This window comes from Neodiprion virginianus, chromosome 2 (genome assembly GCF_021901495.1).
Source record: "Neodiprion virginianus isolate iyNeoVirg1 chromosome 2, iyNeoVirg1.1, whole genome shotgun sequence".
NCBI lineage: Eukaryota > Metazoa > Arthropoda > Insecta > Hymenoptera > Diprionidae > Neodiprion > Neodiprion virginianus.
The window spans coordinates 5,693,583-5,721,169 of NC_060878.1; the positions used below are offsets into that span (position 1 = coordinate 5,693,583).

A 27,587-nucleotide genomic window follows, 5' to 3' on the forward strand; every position below is an offset into this window, starting at 1 on the left:
GAATTATTCCATCAATTATCACGATTTTTGTTTTATTCAATTTTTTTCTAACAGTAATAATCTAATTGGGATATCAAAATCTCAATCAACAGAGTTAAAGAATTCACCGTATTTGCAGTATCTGATTTAACGATATACATAAATTTATTTTTCAACCAAAGTTACGCACAATATTGTAATTGAGTTTTTGATCATTGATCGAATATCGATGAATCTATCAGCTTCTCAAACCTCAACAAATCCGAGTATATAACACTAAGTATTCAATTTTTTAATTTTATTTAATTTTTTTCTAACTTGTATATTCAATTTAAAACGGAGCAGATGTTACAACGTTACAACAGCGTGTTTCAATTATAATCAAACCGCAAAATGATCATTGTGGCCTACACGATGCTGGGTTGCAGTGTTTTTACAATGTGAGACCTGCCTTGCTTTGAAACTGCTGACTGTGAATCATTTACATATGGACTTACGCATACACGTACCTACCAATGCAAAGCACTCGTAAAAAGTTGGCCTTTTTTATATATATATATATATGACATGTCATATATATGTATAATAATTTATTATTATATATAATTTGGATATAGATGTACATCCATGCTGTTGACATTGCACATCTCCAAGCTAAAGCAATCATTTCGCTATTTCGCTGATCTCGCGTGTATCGAGCAATTATTATTATTATAATATTATTATTACAACAATTATGCGTATTTTTTTTTTCTAATAAATATGAATTTTCTATAGACAATAGGTATATGTATGTAAAAATAAGTACACTCGAATTATTTGTATCTTAGTATACTGCAATTTTCATAAAACGAAATTAAACGTATGAGTTAATTAATTCCGCAGTTTTAAAACCAACCGAGACTGTGTTGTAAATAATTCCGTTATTATATACAATCGAATTATTCGTACGTACAGTGGTAAGCTGTTTATATATATATATTCTTTGTATTTTAATTTTAATCTCATATTGAGCCGCATTTTTCATTTATTTATCGCCAACGTTGACTCCCGATTGAAAATATCAGTTCTCGTGAAAAGTTAACCAGGTGGAAAAACGACGAAACCGCATTACAAGCGCGTTACCGGATTCATACATATATATAAATGTATAATACGAGTATATTAACATACTAGACAGTTATTAATTATTCCCACGCGGTAATTACCAACCTCATGTCCGGTTTTACTCAAGCATCCTTTGGATAAGCGTTTAGGAAATCTTAATTAAATACTAATTTAGTAATTAAAAATATACGGTGCACGATATAAATTCTTTACGTTACTTTAACCGCGGTTTTGCACGTATCTACATGCAACTATGTTATAATTACACAGATAAAATCCCGAAAAAAAATCGCCTTATCACAATATATGTTACAACGGAAGCAAGCAAGTTTGCAATTCGCGAAAAAAAATTGAAGGATGTAAAAAAATTTTCCTCGTGCACGATAATTGCCATCTCGCGTTGTGAGATTGCTCGCCCTGCTGTGCGAGATTTTTTTTTTTTTTACTTTATTTTTTATCAACAACACTTTTAACAATTATAAAAATGTTTTGATTAATTCTGTCGAAAGAATCGCTGGGCAAACCGATATAACTGCACGTTGGTTGTCATTGCGCGCAGTTTTCGATACGAAATTGCTATGGAAACTGAAATTTTCTTCGTTTATTTAGGCATCAATGATATCTCTCTGTATAAACGGCTCGACTTTTTATTACCCAACCACGTAGTGTGTGTGCGCGTGTATATATATATTTTATTATGAGTAGGTATACATGAATATTTTATATGTATATATAATACGTATATGGAAATAATTAGGTGTATCCATACGTGTCTAGCCTACCGCTTATACACGTACAGCATGTAACTGAGCGAAGACGAAATACGTATGCCTGACTCCACACACACACACGCACGTACGTATACGTTACGCAACAAAACGTTCGACGGTATTAAGTCTCTAGCCTTGAGCTGGCAAGCCGCTTTGCTAGCTCGAGTCGCTCACGCATGCGTTTAGCCTGCGTTTTGTCGCGAGCGAGAGCAAAGTGGTGGTCCAACCGTAAGATGACTATTGCTGTTCCTCCAGCCATATACACACACATACATATATATATATATATTTCCAATCATTTGACCATTTTTTTGGAAAAATTTTAGTGAACCTCCTGGGATATTTTTTTTCAGACGGTGCATGCGTGGATATACCTCCGTAAAAGTTTGATCGTGTATGAAAAAATATTCATTTACAATATATCTTGTTATACTCTTCACCGAACTAGTCAACTGGGTTGCTAAACGTTGTGTATTATAGAATTCTACGCAACTTTGAATATCAATAATCGCAGCTGGAGCATTTTATTATTACGTGAAAAATTTCCAGCAGTCGTTTATTGATCGACACAATTTTTCAGCTTGACAGGTAAGTGCAGTTCTTTTCCATTCCAGAGGGAATAAGAATAAAAGTATTAAGTCTAACAATAAGGGTCCGATTCGACCGGTTCAGCCGACTTCGTCCGCTTACGTAAACCGTATACCTACTCCTGCAAGTTGTATGCGAAACCAAGGATGTCTCTGCATCCGAATATATTTTTGCCAATAGGAATTCTCCGTTCTCCGTGTTTTCGGTGTTTTGTTCTCGCGTCGTCTGGACGACCAGAAAGAGAAGAAAAGTACGAGTTTCAATAACGAAACTTATAAGTAGGTAGGTACACCCGAGAATTTAGCTGCTAAAGAAAATGATCTACAAAATGAAGATAACAGGGAAGAGAACGTGATTATTACAGATCTGTATTGAACTTATTTGAAACAATTCTTCGAATGCAAATAATACGAATTTAGATCTACGATAAATAAGTATAACCACTCGAACGACGATAGCGGAATAAAACATCGAATATAATTGTCATGAATATGAATTATGCGTCCGGTTTTAAACGTTCCGCATCCCCATTTTACATACACGACAGCCTACGATGCGATGTATTTAATTATTATATATCCGTTCAGCCACGCAAGCTGATAGTTCAGCATGTCATTCCGAGCGGTAAGCATTAGCTCAGGAATTATGCACGCCTTACACAATCCCGCGTGTTCGCGTCTCTTGGTCTTTTACACACGCGTGCGTACCTTTGCTCGCCAACATCCCCATATAGGTTGAAAAATAGTAAACTGTAGGTATTTATGCGCTGCTGGCGCGCAAACCGCAAACCGAGTGCCAGCTGCTGACGGTGCTTGTCGTGAAAAAGAAGGCACTTGGCCTTCGCCCGATTACCACACACACACACACACACGCATACTTGTGTCTAAACACATACACCTATATGTTTATATGCATACTGTATACACCGATGTGGAGACAGTGTTTGCATAGGTGTGCCTACGATATTCTGCATGCGCCAAATTTAAGTCCCGTATATACAGACGATTATTCGCGAATTCGTGACTCGCGGAATTCAGGCGTGAAAATTGTGTTTCGAAAAAAATGATGTCTTTCTTTTTTCCCTTTTCTTTTTATTAAAAATTAGTATGAAAAACAGAAAAGAATAGAACAAACCGAAACAACGCAGAAATTGCCAGGAATCTAAGGTAAAGTCGTTTTCCTGATGGAGACCGTGTATATGTCGTATCCACTTGGAAAAAATTGAAGCCGCATTCCGTCTTAGGTGAACGAGATGAGCGAAAAGGGAGAAAAAAAAAAAAAAAATCCGAGACTGATGAAAAAAGGAAGAAAAAAGAAAGAACGACGTAGAGGGCGGGGAAAGACGAAGAACAAGGATAGATATAGACATATCCCTAGCCGCGTTGCGACCGTAGATAATAATCGGCGTACTTCACGCCGCGGATTCCTCGACGAATCATAAAATACTGTTCGTAGCATATATACCTAGTGTGTAATCTATTAACGCGTCCGCATAGATAAGTTATAGCGATGATTGTAAATTACTCCATCTTAATAGGAGAAGAAATGCGTATAGCATATAGGTGTACACACACACACACACACACATTTATTATGCGATAATTAATTCAGACTAGACGTTACACAGCTTATCGTTAGTTAGAAAGCATAATATTATATCAATTTCTTTTACATTGTATTATACTTACAAAGGCGTCGAAGAAAAAAAAAAGCGCGCGAACGAAATATCCCGTAGAAACTTTTGATATACACGTACCCTATAAACCCGTGAGAATTCGACTGGTGGGCAATTTTGCCTCTCCGTTTGGAAAATGGCAAAATCGTAAAATAAATATTACGTATAAAATAGACAATGGACGGATCTTTCTTCGGACTGAAAAAACGCACGATAATAACAACGATTTTAATACGAAGGCGGGATAAAATATACCCAACTCTGTAACTCTGACACGTAGGTATATATGTATGTATAATAAATGTGTATCGTGAAATTAACTCTCCTCCGGATGCATGGTTGCAGATTTGACTAATTTATAAAACGGGTGGAGATTTAGAGTCGTCTTTTGTTTGAGAATAATTACCATCCTCGAGAGCCTCGCGGGCATGTATAATTCCAGCTCTGCTGAGTTTATACGTACCTATAAGAGAGGCGGAGTAATTTCGCGAGCCGAGTCCATCTCCTAGTTGATAACTTATCGCTTCGGTGTGCTGCAGCTTCGCTCGCATTCTCGGAGCAGAGAGAGAGAGAGGGAGAGAGAGAGTAGGATAGATTACAGAGAGAGTGCCGAGCACTGCTGCGCACGGGATAAGGAACAATGTTTCGTCGTTAAACGGAACGCTGTCGCAACACAGGTATATGTATCGGGATTGTGTTTACGTGCACTGTAGGTATAACAGGGTACATACGTTACCCACACACACACATACACATATATATATAATATTCGCACGATTTTTGCGAATGCGATTGTCACAAATACTTCATATTTTGCTTATAAAAATTGTGAAAATGATATTAAATAAGCCAAAAGACATTAGTTTGATGATGAAATTTTATTATAAAAGTTTTTCTTTAAGGTCGAATCACACTCTAGCCTCAAAATTAATTTCTTTTTCTGTTATCAATTTGTCGTTAAGTAATCAAACAAGCAATCGGCTTGGTTCGGATGAGTTCGGAAATTTCCGGAACAAGTTTGCAAGCTGTGCCAATCTATGCGCGCGACTAGCACGGTGTGCCCGAGGGTCGATGAATAGTCAATTTTTAGCCGTAGAGAAATGATGCTAGATTTAAAAACTTGTTGGATTTTTTGAAAATTTACATTCGTTACATCGCTAGTACATACAGAGTAAATTCCTAACGACCGCATGGTCCGTCGTTCGTTTAAGGTTAAATACGCACGCGCTACAATCCGCCAGTAATTGTTTGCCAGGTTCGCCAACTGTTTCTAACCTCGAAAATTGGTGACAGTTGCGCTCGACTCACTGCATTTTCGGCTACGCCGCCGCGCCGGTTGGTAACCCTGGAAAATAATCGCTCTCGGATCGTATCAGCGCACGCGCATCAAATTCTAGCAAACGACGAACCTTGCAGTCGTTAGGAATTCACTCCGCACATGTAGCGAGAAGCATAGTTACGCTCGCTTCTGCAGTAATTACCAACCGCCCCGAGCATCTTTTCGGTTGGTTATAGCCGTTGCTCCGTGGGTCGTTGGGTCGAAGCCTGTTACGTAAAACCTTTGATGTATATTCGTCCCATAAATTGGAAGCTGCCGGGGCTTATTTGCCCTCGCAGATTCTGCACCAGCCCACGCGCACAACTTATCGTCCATATCCGAGTAATTAGGATCAATATTGTATGTTCGCGAACGCGCTAATAAACCCGCCTCCGCCTGCAAACTCCGAGAATATTACAGTGCATATTACAGTTAATTTTTAATATAAATATCACGCACTCTCGGTCTCGATGGAAAGCGTTTGTTACTTTTAATTATTTCTCAAATTTTTCTTTTCTTGTTAATACTTTTCGTTGCCGAAAATTATAACGCCGCAGGCTTTCTCAACTTCGTAACGCGATCATCGTTTGTCCAACTCTCAAAACTTGAATGAGTTTCGTTAAATTTCGACCCACGATCGCGGTTGGGATCCCTAATATATGGGGCGTGGCTGAACAATATGGCGTCGAAAAAAGGCTATAATCAGTTTAAACTCAAATTATACGTGTAAACGCATAGCCATAAAAAAAACCTCGTACTAACTGTCAGAATTTTGATTTGTACTACACACGTTAAGTCAGTGCAGAAAGAAAAATGCGATGTATAACTAGTTTTATCGTTATTTTATTGTACCTAAACGAAGTGATTCAAATTTCCCGCCATTTTGACAGATAAACAGCCGACGTATGTTGAAACTCTAATACGCATATCGGTAGGTATCTTGAATAATTAATTCTTTAATGTTCTTCAATTTTTTTTTTTGAGCAATTCTTTGACCACCGTATACGTGATCTTTATATATAATCACTTCGTAAATATGCCTTCAAAAAAAAAAAAAAGAGATTCATCCTTGAAATTAATCTTTCTTTCAACAATTATAACGCAAATCGTTCCCAATTCCTATCAATGATCATCCACATCGCCTGTACCATTGCGTAACAGGATATATTTGAAACGAGCCATATCGGGTTTGGGCTATAAAAGTTAGGTTAAGTTGGGTAAAGTGAAGTTAGGGTTGCGCTAGGGTTAAGTTACATTAGATTGGGTTAGGTTAGGCTGGTTGCCATGGGAACGGGAACGTGAACCCCTGCCGGTTATGCAGGTTAAAACGACGACGACGACGACGAGGGTTCGGTATTTTTGCGTCAAGGCTACCCGGACATGCCGACACGCGGATCAGCGCGCCTCTTGTGCGTGGGACTCCGAGGTGCTCCTAGATTAGCTCGAGCTCAAAGAAAACTCTTCCTACGTGCAAGAGCTATGGTATTACACACCGAAAGGTATACGAACAAGGTACATCCACACTCGTGAAAAGATTGCCAGGCAAAACGGGTATCAGGGACTGTGCGGTAACCAGATTCTCTCCAGAAAAAAGAACCTCGAAAAAGAGAGGACGAAATGTGAAGGGAAAAAAAAAAAAAACAAATGGACAGCTGCAGCAAAGCGCGTATATGTATACATATATGTATGAGATTGTTCACGGGTAGATTACTGTATCCAAAGTAAGGTGCAAGTCAATTTTATGATACGTGTGTAGACAGGGAGTCGATATAAAAACTTGAGAAGCTAAAATAATGAAAAAAGCCCTGACGAATTCTCTGTCTTTCTCGTTCTCATACCTCGAAAATTTCTTCCCCCTTTTTTCACCATACTTCATACCCTGGATTCGTTGCGGTTAACTCTTTCATGGATAAATTTTATCTTAAATGCGACTCACTTGAAATTTTGCATGCACGAGCTTTTGGAGTCGGTGATTACGAATCTGAACTCGAAATTCAGAAATTCAAAATGACGGATTCAACACAACGGACGTAAATTCAAAAAGTTATTTGATTTTGATAAAACTTGATGTTACATAATTTTTCACCGATTACGAATCTGAACTCGAAATTCGAAAATTCAAAATGACGAATCCAATATGGCGGCCAAACAAAAACGACACGAAAAATTTTGAAAAAATTCTACAAGTTTTTTTGGTGCGTACTGAGTTTGTGTAAAAATTGGCATCCGAATTTTCACGGTAGATTATGGCAGAAAATTCTTTTTTTTTCGTGAAAAAGCACGAGTTTCGACCATTTGTTTACACGTGTTATTTTTGCAATAAATAAATCAATTTCACATTATTTTCAGACTTACGAGATATTGCAGGGACCATGTGGATCCAAAAAAACTTGACAGTTGTTACAAAAAATGTAGTTTCGATGAATAAAAAGCTGGCAAGAAAAAAAAAAAAAAAAAAAAAACTGAGACGCTGTGGTCCCAGCGTGAATTAAAGGATTAAATAAGAGGCGATCGGTCCTGCAAAATGGCAAAGTAGCCGAGATGGAATGCAGGGGGTTCTGGGTGGCACACCGAGTCTAGGATTCTGGTCGGCGTCCGGTCGACCTTCGGGCCTTCGATCGACGCCGAATTCTGAATGGCTCGTCGCAGCGGCGTCGGCGTGATCGTTGTTGCCCGCACGTTTATCCGACATCCATACCCTAGCTAACCTCGAAGAGGAAGACAACGGACGCCAGGGTAACGGTTATCCCTCGCGGCGCTGGCGTTTCGATCGCCTCGCCCCAGGGAAAGGAGCCAAGACTAAGGAGAAACTGCCAAAAAAGGGAACGCCCCCTCACTTTTCGAGTACAGGAAGCACCGTCTATGTATAAGCGGCTACGGTATATTCCTGCCCACCTTCCTCGTTCGTTCCCTTTATCGCGGCGTAAAAACGTCTCGACGCATGCTGCTTACTTCTTACTTACTTATATATGTAACCTGCACGTATTGACGTAGGCTGTATAATATTAATAATATACGGATGCGGTAAAAGTAGCTAGGCGAAATGCGAGAGGCGAGAAACAACTTCGCTCCTGCCTTTTTCTCACCATTTCATTGCGCGAGGATCGAAATGACCAGATATTAGGTATGTTACACGATAACGGTTACATTCACGCTGCGTATTTAAGAGACAGCCAGCTACTATAAACCAGAATTTGTAGGTGCAGTTCGATCCGATTGCCTGGAGATGCAGCGAGGATATTGGGTAAAGAATATAGAATTAACGTGTGATATTTTGCGGCGATGACGTCACCGCAATACGAAACTGGTCACGTAAACTCGTTCTAAAACCGTATTCCTAGCTAATTTTATTTGCCAAATGTCACATGCACTCTGCACGTAAAATCGTATCACACGGAGAGAATAAAAGACTAGATTTTACTCAAAACTGCTGGAAAAAGAAGGACGCGTCAGATTTTTTGATAAAATATAATAGTTATAATAATAGGTTTTTGGTGAAAACCACTGTGTGCACAAAGTAACATCTGCTACATTTGTAGTAAAAAATATAGTTGACGGGGAAGCTTTTCACCAAAAAACCTGGTGAAACGTCCCTCTTTTCCTGCAGTTTTGAGTAAAATCTGCTCTTTTTCTTCTCTCCGTATAGAACTTCCAAAATATGTATAATTGTCCGTCTTACAAGGTTCGACTGTATATTCGTTAAAATCACTGTACAGTATACTCCTGCTCAGGTCTCTGCGCTTACTGCACGCGGCACCCGGTATACCACACGTGCATATCCCCCGATCAATTCGTAATGTATCAAACTTCCGGCGGGTTCAAATCGAATAAGGTTATTCCGGTTTATACACACGGTATGCATATACACCTATATTAACACAGTAAATGACAGAGACAATCGGCTTGTCTATAATGTTACTACGAAGTAATATCTACCTATAATTTATACACGTACACTTGGGGACAATGAATCTGAAACGGCTAATTTTTCACACTAGATAGTTAAGTTGGCAACACAGAGATACCTACAGCGCCACAGTCGGTCGAGCGCGAAACAAACTCAATCTCAATAAACACAACATAACCCATGACTGTCGAATCTAACCTTAAAATGCGTGTCAATCTAACAAGTCATTATTCCCGCGGTATTCTAAGGTGAGATTCAACGGCCATGGGTTACGTTACGTTTATTGAGATTGAGTTTGTTTCGCGCTCGGCCGACTGTGGAGCTGTAGGTTTCACTGTGTTGCCAACCTAACTGTCTGGTGGAAAAAATAAGCCATCTCAGATTCATTGTCCCCAAGTGTACCTGCAACATATGTAAATATATTTAATAGTTTTTCATTTGTATACATTATTTTTAATTTCAATATGTGACCAGATAACGTACACGATATTATTGGATCTACCCTCATTGATCGATGGATAAAACTTTTTTGCCATGGACAGAGAGGACTTTTAAACGTACAAAAATTACACTAGCCAACATGGGAACCAAAAATAGTGATATGCAACATGCGAAGGGTGGAGTTCACCGTTCACCATGACCCACCTACCTATAGTAATACGAGGGGCTGGGGTGACGACCATGGGAAGACCCTTCGGACAGGGGGAGGAATTGGGGCGAGGCCGAGAGCGTGGCTTCCAAAGGTTGAGGCGGGCACGGAAGTGGGTTAGAAAATGTACCCCCAGTGCCATAAAGTCTATTATGATGTGTAAGAATCATAGAACGTCGTGATTTGTATTCTTATAATGTATTGTCGCAGCACCATTGGATTGAAAGTGAACTGGAATTGTTATACAAATATACACGATGTATCGACGTTATTTAATTAGACGAACATATATGTATAATACACGTGTATGTGTATCTGACTGCATCGTTTTAACAATATAACACAACCCAGGCAAATGTTACCAACGACGTTAATTTTTGCGCGTTATTATCCGAAGTTTGGTAAAAATTGTACCTGTAAATAGAGTATTTTTTCACGCAATTGTTTTAATTGTAATAAATTATCAATTTGAGATGAATTATCTGGTTTCGAAAATCAATGCAAAAAAAAAAAATACTCAATTCGTTGTAATATTATAACCAGCGTCCAACCATGGCATGCAGAGAATAATTACAATCCTTCGATATTATTCCCAGAAATATATACTATAAACTCCATGAATTACACTTGAAGAGAGAAAAAAAAATATCTTAAATACGAAGTTAGGTTAGGTTATCGGTACAAGGATGATCAGGCAGTTAAGTTCGTTTTTTTCCTGGTTCAAGTTTTACAACGTCGAGAACGAGAGTCTATACATCGCGTGATTGGTTAATTGACGGAGAGATCTCTTTAATTGGCATGACGTAAATAACGGCTCTTTGTATTCCTCTTCTCGTGTTGTTCCGCATGCATGGATGCGGGGTGCGGGATGACATAACGAATGACGGTTTAGAATTTTGACGGACTGGTAAAATGGTAAGAACTTAGTAAAAAAACGAATATCTATATATGCGTCGTGAGAATCACGGGTGTAACAGAGACCCGCGATTCTAGGGCGCCAGTTTGGGAAACTAGAACACGACTACGGGAGCCGAGAGGCGGGTCTGCACAGCGTCGGAGAAGGCGTCTCGATCAATGGCGTCGTCATGGCTACGGGCGCCGCGATGCTCTACTCCTGATTATTTATGTCAAGGATCCCGTAGCACCGCAACCACCGCCAGAACCAGAACCAGAACCAGAACCAGCGACGTTTGCGAGAAACCCGATGAGCATTTGATCGCTGCGCTGCGGGGGTGGTCCATGGTATAAAGTATAGTAGGGTGAACCAAGGTAACTAACCTATCGAATTTATGGTCTTAAAAGGATCTAAAATATTTACTAAGAAAAAAATTCTCCTATTGGGAACAATTTTTAGCACAATTTTAAAAGATGGCGGTGACTATTCGAAATTTCCCATTTAAATAACACGCGGAAAAATTTTTTTTCATTAAAAATCCAGTAACTGTTGAACCGTTTGAGATAAAAAAAAATTTCCAGGCATATTCTTGTAGAGCGTTAAATTCTCTAAAAAAAGACCCCGGAGTTGATTTTTTTATCTCAAACAGTTGAAAAGTTATGGGATTTTTACTGGAAAAAATTTTTTTTGCTTGTCATTTGAATGGGAAATTTTAAATGGCCACCGACATCTTTTGAAATTGTGAGCTAAAAATTTTTCCCAATGGGAGAATTTTTTTCTTCGTAAATAGGTCCTCTTATGACCATAAATTCTATTGATTAGTTTCTTTGGCTCACCCTAAAGTATAGGTTTACCATCGCAAATATACATAAAATTTTTTATTTCTTTTTTCACTTCCAAGCAAGTTCAAAAGTTCCATTTAGGTATAAAAATACGCCTGTTAAAATTCGAGCGACGATGAGTCGTACAGAAAATTGACAGACACAATTTTCTAGAGAATTGAACGCTCTTCAAAAAAGGTTGTTTACTATTTTCTGATAAATTGACTCGTTCAAAAATTATTCAATATCAGATGTTATTCCAGGACCATTAAATAACTTTTGAAAGAGTAAATTTATCGTAAAATGATAAAAGAGCATTTTTCTAGAACGTTCAATTCGCTACAAAAATATGTCTGTGAATTAGTTATAAAATAGTTATAAAACTCAGAAGAAACAAAAACCATATTTCCCGTGTTATTCTTATGAAAAATAGAAAAATGCGATGCGCAACCTCCTAATGTTAATATTAAGAGCTCAAATTTGAACAGGCGTATTTTCATACCCAAATGGATCTTTTGAACCTGTTTCAAAGACAAAAAAAATATTCTTTTCTTTTTTTGAATACCCTAATATATGTAATATATTATATACAGGGAAGAGAAGGAGTTATACGAGCGGGTATGATAGTTTCGACCTAGTTACCCCCTGCAGTAGTTCCGCACCAATCGATATCACCTTGAGTCTTTACAGCCCCGACCGCAAGATGCTGCTTACGGTGAGGAAGCTATACCCAGGTTATAACATATATTCAGGCGGACTTTAATCGTAATTTAGCTAGCCGAGAAAAAATAGAAAAGGACTAGGTATCTGCACGTTATATTAGTACGCGAATGTTTGAAGAAGAATTGGCATACATCGTTTCAATTGCAAGTCAACTTTTTTTATAAATTTATAAAACGTTTGCACTTAGATCGTATATGACAGAATTTTTCTACAATTCGCATAGGTAAATATTACATAAATGTATGTATCAATTAACTTGTTGACTTTAGGGGTTTGGACCGTGAAAATAATATAAAGGGTGATAATTTTCTGCCTGATTTCAACGGATTTCAACGATGATTATATTAATTTAAACAAGAAAAACGCATTATGTATCATTAACTCGACGATGAATATGAATTCGATGTGAATAAATTTATAGGTAAATTTTCAAATTAAGTTTTGCGATGATTATTATTAATTGTGATTACTTTTTGGTACAGTGTAACACCTGTAACTGTGCACGGATCTTGACGTGAAAAACTGTACAAGCATTATCGGTATCAAGTTTTCGGTTAAATAACTTTCCTTCTTTCTAAACGACGATCTTTACTCATATCGTATATATATATATATTAGCGTGGTCCTTATTTGGGAGTCGAAAAAATTTTCGTTGGGACGCCCCCCAGATCTGTTCCGAATCGATGAAAAAAAAATTTGTGTAAAGTTTTCACCCTCTACGTCAAATGTACAACGTGCCTCTAAGCTCCGAAATTTTTAAATATAAAATACATGTAGTTTTTACATAACCAGTTATTTCGTTTTGTATGAGTTTGGTACAACTTGAGCGACCGATTTGAAACTTGGCAGAGTAGTTCCTTTTAATGGTAGGAACAAACCGTGAAAATTTCAAGGTTTTATAATTATTGTTCTATCACATACAAGCCTAAAAAAACGTGATGCTATTAAGTTTATGATAAAAAAAGAAATACACTATAAAATTACGATAAAATGTTGAAATTTTCACGGTTTGTTCCTATCATTATAAGCAACGACTCTGGCGAAGTTTCAAATCGGTCCCTTAATTTATACCAAAGTCATACAAAACGTAATAACTCGTTTAAAAACTACATGTATATCACATTTGAAACTTTCGTAGCTTAGAGGCAGGTGTTCTAGTTGACGTAGAGGCTTGAAACTTTACACGGATAGTTTACCACCGAATATGGCGGACGGATTCGATCGTTGTCGTTTTTTTTTTTTTTTTTTTTTTTATTCTGTTTCCTGCAAAAAAAAATTTTCGCAACGAGAAAGGTTTGCGTGCGTGAGTTATTTCAGCCACGGGGAAACCGAGTCTGTATATGTGTATATGTATAAATATATATGTATGTAATACCGTACACTATTAAACGTCGATCCATAGGATAATATATAATGGCTACATTATAACCGTCAAGCTAAACCGCCTATGATGATTTCAGATGAATTTAGCGCGGGCGATTGCTGCATAACGCGCGGTTCGTATAATTTTAGAAATTCCGACCGAACCGCGCACATTATACTTAATTATTTTTCGTCAACTTTTTCTTCTTCTCATCGCGTTCCGCTCCTTCATCTCATCCCTTCCTCTATCCTTCCTTCGCCTATTCCCCGCGCCTCTCGCGATCGACGTTTTTTATAGGTATATATGTATATGCAGCGGATACATGGTATAATGTATACATAATATAGTTAGGTGTATACGTTTAATAGCATGTATAATTTTTCGGCGAAAACCTGCAGGACGTATATAACCGCATATTTATACATCGGCGACGAGGTGTGTGGGTATATTTTACCAGGAAATGGATACGCTGCACGCAGGTAAGTACATACCGGGAGAATCTCTTGAAACTTGAAAATCATCCGCGCATGCGCCGAATAATTCAATCTCATTGGTCGGCGAAATCTTCCCGCGGCGATATTCTTGTCCGCGATGCAGGCGGGCCAACCTACGCAAAATGTGTACGTTTGAATTTTCAAAGAGCGTAAGCGTTAAATTTCGACCGGTCTTTGAAGAATCGACTTTCCGACCCGACAACAAATGCTTCCCAAACCTTTGCGAGTCACCGCCTCAATTATTTGAGATTCTAACCTCGAAAATTCGTATCAACCACATCGCCGGCAGAAACAGTTTGACAGCTGAAACTCGGGATGGCTAAACTGCGCGAACAGCCGATAAAACTCGCGCGTGCGCGGTTGATTATCAAGTTTCAAGAGGTTGTCCCGGTATACAGTAGACTATATCTTCTCTTTTCATCCCTTCCCTTCTCATCGTCACTTCTCTGTACATACAGTATAAAACCGATCCTCAAAGTCTCTCCGTCTATCTGTCTGTACGTTCGTTTATAACTCCAAAATACTGCTGGACCGTTTTTGATACTTTTCTTTTCGATGGATAGTTACAACGTCAGGCCAGATTTTAGGCTATACTTCGTTACAACCAGACCAATAGCTTCGGATGTATAATGATATGTGTCAGCCACTTATGCAAACGCCAACTAAACTCTTAAACATTTAGAGAAAAGTAATGTCCAAGAGTTTTCAACGTCTCGAGGAGCTCTACTAAAAAGTCCGCGAAAACATACCGTTGTCTGACAATTTTGCCAAAAAAAGCATTTGCAAATATTTTTGATTGAATTCGCAACGGAATGCCATCATTCATTTTTTAATTTTTTATTTTTTTAAGGTGCGAATCGAAAAATTTGTGTATAAAGACTGGAATAAAAAAAAAACAGTCGTAAAACCCGGAGGAGGTAGGAAAATATTTACAATAATATTTGTTTCTTATATTGTGGTCCAATTAATCGATCACCAATCAACAGCAAACTGCGCCAAACAATTCCACAGTTGCGGATGTTGTCCTGGTCTTTCATCAGAAAGATTAATCGTCTCGGAGAAATTTGGATAGCAATTTTAGTTACCGAAAGATGAGTATTCGCAATATCTTAATGTCCCTGTTTCGTTTCAGTACTGATTTTTTATGAGCAATGATTAATTGGACCACGATACGAATAAAATAAACTAATGTATTCATACAAGTCGTTAAGGTGTACACGTAAAGATAAATTAAAAAAATATGACAATAATTGGTAGCGACCTTTTTCGACAGGCATCCCCCCCCCCCCCCCCCCCCCCAAAGTATTTCATAGGGGATTTTGATTTTGGGAAACCAGTCTAATGTATGTGCTAGACAAAAGAGGAGGGCGTGATCTCCGCAGACTTCCACTAACCTGCCGACTAGGTAGGTATATATGTATATATATATATATATATATATATATGCGTATCATGCCCACCCAACGACTCATCTTATTATACCTGGCAAAGGTATAAGGTATAAATGCCTATGTAGTTCGGAGTCACATGTATATTAAACATGCAGACCCTTTCTAATAGGTTGCCGTAAAGCGTCCTACCGGGTTAGTCCTTGGATTTTCGTCCGTGGCCCAATGGTTTCCTCGCTTTCCAGGTAAAGGAGCCGCACACGGTCGGCGTTTATATTCTCCTCTTATTTCGCTCTGCAGTCAAACCTAGGCGGAGGGTGGATCCTGGGCCCAGGATACGGTCCACCAGACCCGCAAAGGCGAACCGCCCCTGCGACCTTCGACGTGATTTATGATCCTTCGGGAGCGGCTCGCGCTCCGAAACATTCGAAAGAATTGTTCTAGGCACGGGAGAATAGGGAGAATTGACGCGGATAACCTCGCGGTTTGCTGAAACGCGGAGTGGGGAAAACCGGGGAAAATTGTTTTCCTTTCGAGGCCATTTTTTTCTTTCGTACCTTATTTTGCACACCGCTGTCGGCGATACAAAATACATCCGTACGGAAATACCTTGACGCTAATTCGAGTTTATAATATTCTTACAACTATTTATACAATAAAATCTGCAGCGATGCGATTATTCGATAATACGCACAAAAATTTAAATAATTATTTTATATTCTCCGTGTATAATGTGAAATTATTGTATGCTTCGCAATATCATTATATACCTATACCTATATGTATAATATAATATGTATGATATACATACTAGGCAAGATAATTGGACTCCAGTCATCGCTGCAGGTATTATTATTATTATTATTATTATTATTATTATTGTTGTTGTTGTTGTTATTGTTATATGTATATATATCCATTATTATATATCTCCCGCGGCTTTCCGGCCCGCAGATGTTAATGGAACCAGTTTTAACTTGAAACTAAGGAGAGGTCACCGAGGCCCGTTGACCCCTCGGTACTCTTCCGATGTATAACTCATTTTTCAATCATATTACTAAGTAATTCTCGGTCCCCCCGTAGACGCAAATAAAGATGCGGCGGCTCTTGCACGTATATTCGTCACGGCTGTGTAGGATCTGACAAAATTACAGAAATCGAGCTCCAAGAAGATTCGTCATGCTGTGAACAACGTTGGCGTCTTTTGGTCAAGGTGGGTATAACATTATAGGTATATCATATGCATATTATACGTACATACTTTTTCATTAAAATGACAATCGAGATACACGATAACGTGAATGCAAAACTTCTTATCTTCTATTTTGTTAATACAATTCATTCGAGCCTCTTTATAATATCGCTCTGAATTTTGAGTTTTAATTTGATTGACAGTAACGAAACTATTTTAATGCCGACGATATTACATGGGAACTAATAATTACTGTAACGTTGTCAGTTACTCAATTTTTGATATCTACCCTGGAAACTGATCGAGTGTTCCCCCTAACGTGATATGGGTATACACGCATGTGAAACGGAATCCGTTATACGTGCGTTTAGGTATAGGCCTGTAGGTGCAATAAAGTTCTGCGGTTCCCCCGTTTTAACGAACTTTTGAAAGGCCGCAGCATATCGTACATGTAGTATACATACCGCGTCTCTGCATCCCGTTCGAAAGTTATAAGTCTGTTAAACGACGTGTATTTCTGTGAATTTATTCGAATTTTAAGTACGTTAAGAAACGCATCTATTCACGATTAGCCCGACTAATTATTCAAAATAGCTGCCCGTGACATTTTGCACGCCTGCGGTAATTGCGTTATATAGATTTCACGCAAGTGTAATGTATACTTATACTATACACACACACACACATACAGATTTTGGTGTATGAATTTTATGTGCATGTAATTGCATATACCGACAAACTTGCGCGCAACGATCATTACTACAGAATCGTGCCGCTAATTACACAATTAGCCAATTAGCCAATTAGCTAATTACCCTAATCTTCGAAACGATGTGCGATTACATTCAAACGGTTACACGTCGTTACTCAGTGAAAACTGTCATACTTCTCCATTACCTATACCACATATAATGAGCTAAACGAAAGTTAGCCGAACGAATGATATATGCCTGGCAGAAATTAAGTTGCTGTAATTAACTCTGAATATCGTATACCTATTGCACCTCGAAATTTTATACCAAAAAAATTGTATCGAATAATAGTAATAAGTGGAGGAACAATACATGCTATATACTTTTTCACGGCTATTGTATTCAAGGATATAATTCCTGGAGTAAGATACCTAACTATGGGCAGGATACGTCCGTAGACGTCCAAGCTTCGGTGCATATGTATATACGTGTGTCGTAATATGTGTATATGAAAAGAAAAAATATGTTCAGCTTCTCCACGGCACGCAATCTATTATTAACACACTGGATAACGCACGCATGATGAGAAAACGAGTAACATTTGGAAGCACCCTTGTTTCCGGTCCCCCTTCTTATGCCCCCCTCCCCCCCACCCACTGCTTGGAATTTTATTAGAACTAAATTACAAAGATCGCAGATTTAAGGCTGTATTAGGATGAAAAATCAAAGGCCAGGTAGATTCTAAGAAGTTGGAAATATTTCCGAGTTCTTCGTAATGCTCGACAACGATTAAAGATTGAGAAAAATTGCTGCATGCATTGCACTCTTATCACTGACGATCTTTAGTGCAGATTATAAAAATTTCCGCTTCGCCGAGGCGCCTTACGATACGTATGTATGGATGTACATGCGCATACGGAGAACATAAATTGAGAGGTAAATGTAAATGTTTAACAAAAGCGCGGCGTCTATATACATGCACGCGAAGGCGGGACTTTCCCACGCATTCTCGCCCCTGAAGGTCATCGGGACAGCGCACTCTCCTCGCCCTCTGAATCACGACAATAAAACTCCATACCAATGATACCCTGGTTGACGCAAGCTTTTTGCCATAAAAGCACAAGTCACCTGATCGCGGTCACATGAAAGCGGAAGATAAGGGAAACCGATTAATTCGGATGGATGTTATATAAGTTAGCGTTAGTCTGCGCAATGGGTTCAAGACCGCATTGAATACGTAAGTTCGATAAAAATAATGCAATAATGCCAGAATACCGAAGATAAGAATAATTTGTAATCACGAAATTAGTCCAAATTCTTTTACATTGATTTGTTCACACTACTTGATATTTCGTTTCCTCTGATCAGGATTCAAGTTTTATCGTACAGGTTAAATTGAATCTCTGACCTTACGAATCGGGTTCTGATTACAGGATTTCGGTATTCAAGTAAATTGAAAATACCATATACTAGAGAACCGAAATCCCGTTCAAAACTGAATTGATATTAATCAAACCCTAAGCTTGACTGATTGAAACCTGAATTCTGATCAGAAAGTCGGAATTTGTCAACGGCTGCTAGGACTTTGCGATTAATCGATTAAAAGTAACGTCGGTTATTCGTTTTCCGAATTAAGTGATAAACCGATTAATCGGAAATACCGGTTGATCGATTGTTAGAAAAAATAAATAATCGTAGTCTACGATTAATAGAAAAAACAATTAACCGAAGTCTACGATTAATACATAAATAGAGAAACCAATTAATTAAACGTAACGATTAATCACACATCCCCTAACGTATGCAAAAACTTACCGACAATAACTTGATATATTCGATAAAACAAATAAACGAAGAACTAGAAGGCTAAATTTAAATACAGTACATCTCTGCGGATATCGTCGGGCTGTATTTTCGAAGGAAGAATTCGTAGTTTTGGTAATTGTAGACTTTAGTCTCAGGACGAGATTTGCTGATAAAAAAGTCTACAATGCCCAAAATCAACGAATTCTTCCTTCGTACATCCTCCGTGGTTGAAACTTCAGATTGGTATGTATTTTTGTTACGAAAAGCGGATCGATGCCCGTCGATGCCGGTACGTATAAATACCGTTTCGTCGATAAGTAACCGAAAATATCGAGCAGCCCTTGTAGGTGCCGGGAGGCGTAACGGGGCAGCGATTTCGAGTATGTGGTAGGTGCGCTACGGATGTGACCCAGGCCACTGCGGCACCCGCAGTCTGCAGGTGTCGCTCAGCATAGCAGCCGCAGGTCATACACGTGGAAGGCCAAGGCGCGACGCCGTTCGTGCCTGGCTCCCAGCGTCTCGCTTTCCGCCTCTAATCTCCGCGTCGTCGCGGCGCCCGTCGCTGGTCCGGCGCTTCCGTTAAACACTCCTATTCGTATGTGCAGCAGCAGAGCATCGCTATGTTTCCTAGGAGAGGAGCGAAGAGAGGAGAGGAGAGGAGAGGAGAGGAGAGGAGAGGAGATGAGATGAGATGAGAGGAGGCAACTCTGCGGCTTGGATTCTATAACCGGGGTACGACGCCTCGGGCCCCGTCTAGATTTGGATTAACGGGACGCCCGCCTCTCCGTTGGGTAAACGCAAACGACGTGTGTGTGTATGCATATATTATAAATCTACGATATGGACTTACGCACCTCGTTCGAAATTGTCGAATCCACGTACGACGTTGTGCCGCCGCCGCTGCCGCCAAAAAAACCGTTCTTCGTTGGTTAACAGCCGGATATTACTTGCGGAGACCCGTGAAATTGATCTGCAGATGGACGTGTGTGCGGTTTTTGGGATCGAAGGCGTCAGATTCCGTCACTCCTGCCTGAGATCTGCGATGAAAAGAAGCAAATTAATAACGTAATATGAACAACTGCAAGATAATAATTAAGAAAACCGTGTAAAAAGTTCCATTACTTTTATATAATAGAATTTTTTCTCCAACGCAAGACCCACTCAATGTCGCAATAGTAACGCCATCTTGTAAGAAGTAACCCTCGAGTTTTATTATTGTTATTCTTTTTTCAGGGTAGGTATATCACCGGTATTGTACCAGCGTACTTTCATTGAAATTATTTTATCATAATAAACACACTTTGTACAAATATAGAGACGTGTGAAATGTCTGTCGAATATTTATTCACGCACAACTTATGTTCAGTTGTTTCCGATGAGGAGTTGCTAAATTTCGCCGCTAATCACATAAGCGCCACTTGATCGGATTATGCTTGTAAGCGAACCTAGGCGGATGTATGCATGTATGTATGTACGATCGTTTGACAATTTTTGTTCTTTTCGGCCAGTGTATCATTGCATAAAATGATCTAAGCGTGACGCGAACAGAATATGTAACGCAGAGCACTGAACAGCCCAGAAAAAATCCTTTAATTGTTTTTGTATCTTTCTCCATATTTCATACTCATAATATTATGAATGTCGATGAAGTACAGACGCGACATGTATCGATGCCACGTTAAGGTATCCAGAGCACGATGCAATAATTCCAAACAATTGAAATGAATTGATATGCACGTTAGTATTACCACACACACCGAGTATATGGTCGATTTCTAATGCTACATGTGTCCTATGTCTTATATTCTAAACGAAGTTATCCTGTCGGGAATTTCAGTACATACCTATTAGTACGGCAGTAATTTACGACAACGATCGCATACAGCGCATTCTTACCGGGACCTGTGACTATCACATTGATTTTTCCGTTCCGACAAAGGAACTGGAAGGAATCCGTGGATAAAATGATTCCAGTTTTTCAACCGACTGAAAATACATTCAACAGCACAGCGGGTAACGTTCGTTAACACAGTTTATCCTCTGAAGATATTATCCGGACTGAAAACATCCGCGAGAATCTAGAGGGCGCTGCTGCGACCAAACAAATGTATTATTACAGTACTTAGCCGCCAGCAAGATTCGCGTTGATTTGAACAGAATGTGTTCTCTTTCTTCGATAACAATTTCAATTCTACTTTTAAAAATGTTGTTGATATCTCTTAAATCGGTTTACGAATAGACGAAGATATCTTTCGCTACTTGAAATTCAATGAAGATCGAAGGAGTTGATAATTAGGGTTGACCATTACCATATACCCATATACTAATCAACGCGTCATTTGCAAAAATTTTGGTGAATGATCTTACGTGGATAGACGGGCAGTACGTGCGAAACTGTATAAAACTTCTGCCAATTCGCCATGTGTGCGAATAATGCGCAGCAATGCCTACGATGATGTCTGACTGAACCCCCGTGGCGGCCATTTTGTTTAGTACACCAAGCCACTACCAGGTCTCGCATAGAATGTTTATCTTCAGAATAGTACCTATAAAAAGGAGGGTAATTTTATCATCTCTTTCTTTAATTCTTTTGCGTTGCGTTATGAGTATGAAAATCATAAGCAGTCAGGAAATCGTGTTTCGTAAATTATCATAGCGAGTTACAGAATAAAATTTGCAAATATTAGATACTAATACAGGTACATCAGTTGCATTTTAGTCTATCGATGTATGCGCTTTCGAAAGAAAAAATAAATGAGATTAATCGTATCGTAGACACAGTTGCGAACAACCTAAATGTGAATGGTTTTTTTTTCCTCATAGAACTCTACAATCAATTTCACAGAATATCTACGCAAGTGCTCAAGAATTAGAAGGTAAAAATTTTATAGGTGAAATCTGAATAATCACAGGAACGTACGTTCAAAAAGATGATAAGAATATCATCGGGAAATGGCCGGGATTTCATTAAAACCAATATTTTGTCAACTTGAAAATAATTGCCAATCAAAACTTTGAGTGACTAATTTGATGAACAATATTATCGAAATATCTGTTATGCATAAATAAGTTTCAATGGGTGGTATTATAATTTTTTTTCTGAACCCATCGGAGAAAACCCCGTACAGTATAAATTCACTTGTCTGACGGTGACGCTCTCATGAATCTCACGAAATTCTTCAAAATGCAAAACTCGGTTTCAAAAATTGAGCCACGCTAAGCCAACCCTTTGTCAAACGATTTTTTAGCACATTTTCCAGTGAAACTGGAATTAAATTTTTTTCAATAATTCCATGGGGTACACCTGACGTACCCTGCAGTTACATAGAAACTGCCAATCACAGAGTCGAAGAGGATATACGGATTTAGAAGTACCACCCGTATATAAGATGGGTAAAATTATTTTACTGTTATGAGAAAATAAATTTTACACATTTTATATATATATATTTTTTTTCTTCTCTTCATCAACTTACATCAGAGTATATTATGTATGGTGGTGTCAGTATTACAATGTTTCCATACCTTTCAAACACACATTCGAACTTCCAATTGATTCTATAAACTATCAAGTTAAAATAATAATTAATAATTAATAATAATAATAATAATAATAATAATATATTTTAACTATGTACAAGTTTGGTATATCAATAATAGCGTCGACCAAATATGATACAATCATAATAGTAAGTTTTGGATCGTTGGTGACAAATAGCGTTGCGACGATACTCGCTCACATTGATTGAATGTTTAGAGGGATAAGTTAAGTTGCTTCTTGTGTCTATTATATCTAGTCCTAGAAAGTCAGTTTATATATGTATTTATTTGTGTGTGTGTGTGTGTGTGTGTGTGTGTGTGCGCGCGCGCGCGAGTGCGTGTGATATAGTAACTAGTCATCAGCGAAACGAAAGTGTCACATAAAGCCCCGCGAGTTTCACGGTTCAAGCATAATAATAGAGGTCGGCTTGCGTACAATTGCAATATTACTACACTCAATCTTGACGTGAAATTGTACAAAAATCAAAGTACCGCATTGGCACTTAATCGTACCCGCGTCAGTATGGATATTAGAGGAAATCAGTTCCGGCGTAGACACGTTATAATAAATTATCATTATCGATAACTAGCGCGTCGTCGCTCGCCGCTGGACGTACAACCGAAAACAGTTGATAAACGATTATAATATATAAATTAGGAATTACAGGTCTAATAATCTAAACTCGCCCCGTTACTATACAACGAAAAATTTTCTGCTTTATCATCTTGTCATTTCATGTTTTTTCTTTCTTTTTCAACCGACGATCATCAGAACTACTGCGCGCGTTGAATAGAAGGCTAAGCTTTCACAGTAGGAGGTCGAGGCTAGGTTAAACTAGGCTAAGTGCGCTCGCCAAGTAACTGTCACTGTAAACAGATTGCAAGAATTACTCTCCAGAGATCGAATACAACAGCAAAGAAACAACGGTCATCGACCGTATCCCAAATGGCCTATCTAGTCAGACATTTGGTTCTGGTTTTCTGACTTCTCGATAGCTGCTACGTGGTCCGGCTTCTCTCCTAGCGCGTACCTCTCCCACATTCGATGATACAGCATTTCCATTCCGTGTGCATACATTTTGCAGTTGAACAGTGGACTCTCTGATCGTGCCTTCCAAACTTTGGCGCGAATCCCTTTCAAACTGTGGAGGTGGAAAAAAACAAGATTGACTTACACAAATCGAACGGATGGAACTGTGAAATTCGATACAACACAAACAGCTTTAGGCAGACCGTGAGCCAGCCCTCGAACTTCCCGTTTGCATACTGCCGGTGCCAAGGTCACAAATAGAAAATATTAATATCTAATTCGAATTTCGAACTACCGATTCAGATTCGTAATGAACGATTCAAAATCCCTCAGGTTGCACATTACACGATATGACGATTCTTGATATTTTTAACCACTATGGTGGATCCACCATTACAAAATTTGGAAGTCTCGCCTTGGATTCGTTATCGGTGACCTAAGAAACTTCCACCTACCGATTTCTATCAAAATTCGAATATTGTTAGATTTTTCCCACTGTATTGGATTTACCATTTTTGATTTCGCAAATTTGACTTCAGATTCGTGATCAGCGGCCCAAAAATCCTCGTGGTACCAATTTTCGTTAAAATCTGTTCATCCATTCTCAAGATATCGTCATTTTAATTTTATTTTTTAGAATATTGTTATTTAAATAATTCAAAAAGTGCTCAACCGATCAAAACCAGAATCTAATCGCTTGTAAGTTTGAAAAAACCTCGTCAATTGAGACCAAAATCCTTGAAATCCCATAACTCGTTCTGGAGATAACGTCCGATAAAAAAATTATCACATAGGTATGTACGCACACACAAACATTTATCGAAAAATATTCGGAGGCAATTCTCTACATTTCAAAATGTCGAAATCTAGTAAAATCTCAACTTTAACAATCTTTTTTTCTCTGAAAACAGAGAAACGGGAACCTAAAAAACGATAGCTCCCATTTTTTTCCTCTGCACCAAGCAACTTCACTCGCAACAAAAATTCTCTAACACTATCCTAGGTTTCTAATGTGCATATCCTCGCAGCCGATAATTTCAAGTATCATCGTCAAAGGAAACACCCGTATAAGTGTAATTTTGTCTTGTACTTACAATTCACGATCGGTTCCAAGCCGCACTGCGATATCCTGATACTCCTGGCGCGTTCTTGCGACAAGTTCGGGGGCTCCAAGAGTGTTCAATTGGCTAGCAGCGACACGAGATGCTAAAGTTTCACCGGGCAGTGTAACGACCGGTGTTCCAGTCCACAAAACATCCATACTCGTCGTGTGACCGTTGCAGAGAGGGGTGTCAAGACAGACATCGGCGAGTTGTCCACGCCTCACGTGTTCCTCTTTCGCAGCGACGTTGCTGAACAGAATTCTACCGGGTGCAAGACCAAGTTGCTGGGCTGTGGCTTGTAGATTCGGTTCTCCGACAGCTGGGAATCGAAGTAGCCAAAGAACAGAGTTCGGCACGTGTTTCAGAATCTGTAGAAGAGAATGTGTTTCAGGGGATTTCTTGTCTTCCGTGTCCGCGTTGGTCGTAAAAACTGATTTGGAAAGCTAAAAAAAAAAAAAATCTAACTTGTGCAAACTTACGTGTGCCCACATATGAAGAGTGAGAGGATCGATTTTGTAGAGTTGATTGAAGTTGCAGTAGACAACCGCGTCCTCCGGCAGTCCGTATTGCTGTCTTGTTGTGATGACGATATTTTGCGGCACCTCTTCGCCGGTTGCGGTTTTGTTGTTAACCTGCGTAGTCGCCATTCCATTCTGAACGACTACCCCGTTCACGGACATTTGACACTGACCAGAAGCGATCATTGTCTCGATCGGTGTTGTCGTTGGTAGTTCGGCAACTTTGAGTGAAATTTCTAACGGTTTCTTAGAATCCGGTACGATTACCTCGCGGATTTCTTTTATCAATGTACTTTCCATCATCGGGGAAAGATCGGTGGCGTTTATCACCGCCACGTTGTCGGCAACCTTTCCTTTAGAGTTCAGTTTGTCCGTTAAAATCAAACGTTCCTTCAAATGGGGGAACATTTGTCTGGAAAACAAATTTTTTGCATCGATTATCGAGACTGGAATTCGTACACATATACATTACGTAATTTCTCAGTTTTTTTCGCTTACGAACGAACAAAAATTCAAATTCTAACACAATGTTGCAGGACTCATTGTCAAATTATTCAAATGACGATTACGATGAACATGAATTTGCCTACCTGTGATCTCCGATAAAATATGTATGTGGCATGTAAGCGAGTTTTTCGCTGTACTGATTGGCGAGTTCAAGTGGTGAAGTCACTTCATCTGTGATGAGATAGTCCATGAAGCTGGCACCGGAAGTTCCTGGATAGCCGAGCCACATAACTTGAACAGGGGCGGGTCTGAGAGCGAATATTTCATTCCTGGCACCTTTGGTATAGCCGTTCATATTGACGAGAATGTGAATTCCATCGGCGTTTATACGATCGGCGGCTTTGCCATTGCACGGAATCTGCGAAAGATCTATGAAATGTTCTGCTTCCCTCGCTATCTTGGCACGAAACGCTGTGCCGTCGTCAACGCTCAAGGCATAACAAAATATCTCAACGTTATTCTTCTCGTGAAGACCGGGAATCGATTGCATCAAGTGACTGGTCGGATGATTTCCAAAGTCGGATGACACGTAGCCAATCTTTAGACGTGATCCAATTTCCCGTGGATATTTGTAGGGCTGTTTGTGCAATACGTGGATCTGAAATAAAGGTCATCCGGTTATCAGCGCATTCTGAGGTCTTGCGAAAAATCACAGAAATGAGAAAATGTGGCTTCTAAAACAAGCGACTCTAGAGCATCTCGCAAGATTTCAACCAAAAAGGAATTTGGTGGAAAATGATGAGACAAAAATATTGATCTACCTTCTCGATGCACAAGTTTGCGTGTCTGGCGGCAATGGCCTTCCTGAATTCGTGAGAAAGCGGATAAAGCATGGAATGATGAGGATGAACGCTGGGCAGCCTGTTCTTGTCCAGTTGTTCCGCGACAATGGATACGAGCTTCTTCATTCTGGCCTCGTAATCAGTCCAATCGCAAACGATTTGTAGACAATGAGCGAGGTTGCAATAAGCGTCAGGAAAATCCGGCTTCAGTTTAAGAGCGGTTCTGTAAGATTGTATAGCCTCGGGAATATTTCCGGAGTCTTTGTGAATCGATGCCAAATTTGAATGGGCATCGGCAAATGCAGGATTAATCTGTATAGCTCTTGTGTAACACTGAAGGGCTCCCTGGATGTCCTGCATCTCCTTCAGGGTGTTTCCCATGTTTGAATACGCGTCAGCAAAAGTTGGCTGTATGCGTATTGCCTCCTTGTAATGCATTAGTGCTTCGTTTAGTTTTCCTTGCTGCTGTAAAACTGAAGCTAAATTGCTGTGAGCCGCCGCAAATTCGGGAAACACTTCTAACGCCTTCAAGTACAAACGTGTCGCCTCTTCTATGTATCCCTGTTCTCGTTTTATGTTGGCCTGTAAACGAGAAAAAACAAAACAAAAATCATTCACAAGCAGTGTCAAAATATTGAAGAAACTTGACTGCCATTGGTATTTCTCACAATAATTTGCATGCATTTCGTAAGTGGCTGTTTACTCGTGATTGGAATAAGTGAAATTAATATTAGCATCTC

The 27,587-nt window shown here is 39.1% G+C and overlaps 1 protein-coding gene and 2 long non-coding RNA genes across 8 annotated transcripts in view; 1 reads left to right on the plus strand and 2 right to left on the minus strand.

The window, feature by feature from the left end:
- LOC124298207 (uncharacterized) overlaps positions 1–10,354 on the plus strand; it is a 36,340-nt gene extending 25,986 nt beyond the window's left edge. The window contains exons 2-4 of one of the 2 annotated variants that reach the window (XR_006906753.1): positions 7,787–8,561; positions 8,638–8,681; positions 9,819–10,354. This is a non-coding gene — a long non-coding RNA (uncharacterized LOC124298207). Of the gene's footprint in view, positions 1–7,786; positions 8,682–9,818 lie in introns of both variants that reach the window. The other variant, XR_006906752.1, reaches the window with a different exon arrangement.
- Positions 1–21,425, minus strand: part of LOC124298206 (uncharacterized) — a 39,856-nt gene extending 18,431 nt beyond the window's left edge. Inside the window, exons 1-2 of one of the 2 annotated variants that reach the window (XR_006906751.1) lie at positions 21,212–21,425; positions 20,222–20,404 (exon numbers count right to left, since the gene is read on the minus strand). This is a non-coding gene — a long non-coding RNA (uncharacterized LOC124298206). Of the gene's footprint in view, positions 1–20,221; positions 20,405–20,489; positions 20,715–21,211 lie in introns of those variants that run through there. The other variant, XR_006906750.1, reaches the window with a different exon arrangement.
- A 1,400-nt stretch (positions 21,426–22,825) lies between these two features.
- LOC124298200 (UDP-N-acetylglucosamine--peptide N-acetylglucosaminyltransferase 110 kDa subunit) overlaps positions 22,826–27,587 on the minus strand; it is a 38,893-nt gene continuing 34,131 nt past the window's right edge. For all 4 annotated transcript variants that reach the window (XM_046749896.1, XM_046749895.1, XM_046749894.1 and 1 more), the window contains 5 exons: positions 26,827–27,429; positions 26,149–26,663; positions 25,520–25,970; positions 25,032–25,408; positions 22,826–24,049 (listed from right to left, as the gene is read on the minus strand). In XM_046749896.1, the coding sequence (XP_046605852.1) occupies positions 23,863–24,049; positions 25,032–25,408; positions 25,520–25,970; positions 26,149–26,663; positions 26,827–27,429 (2,133 nt within the window). In that variant the 3' untranslated portion in view covers positions 22,826–23,862. The remainder of the gene's footprint in view (positions 24,050–25,031; positions 25,409–25,519; positions 25,971–26,148; positions 26,664–26,826; positions 27,430–27,587) is intronic.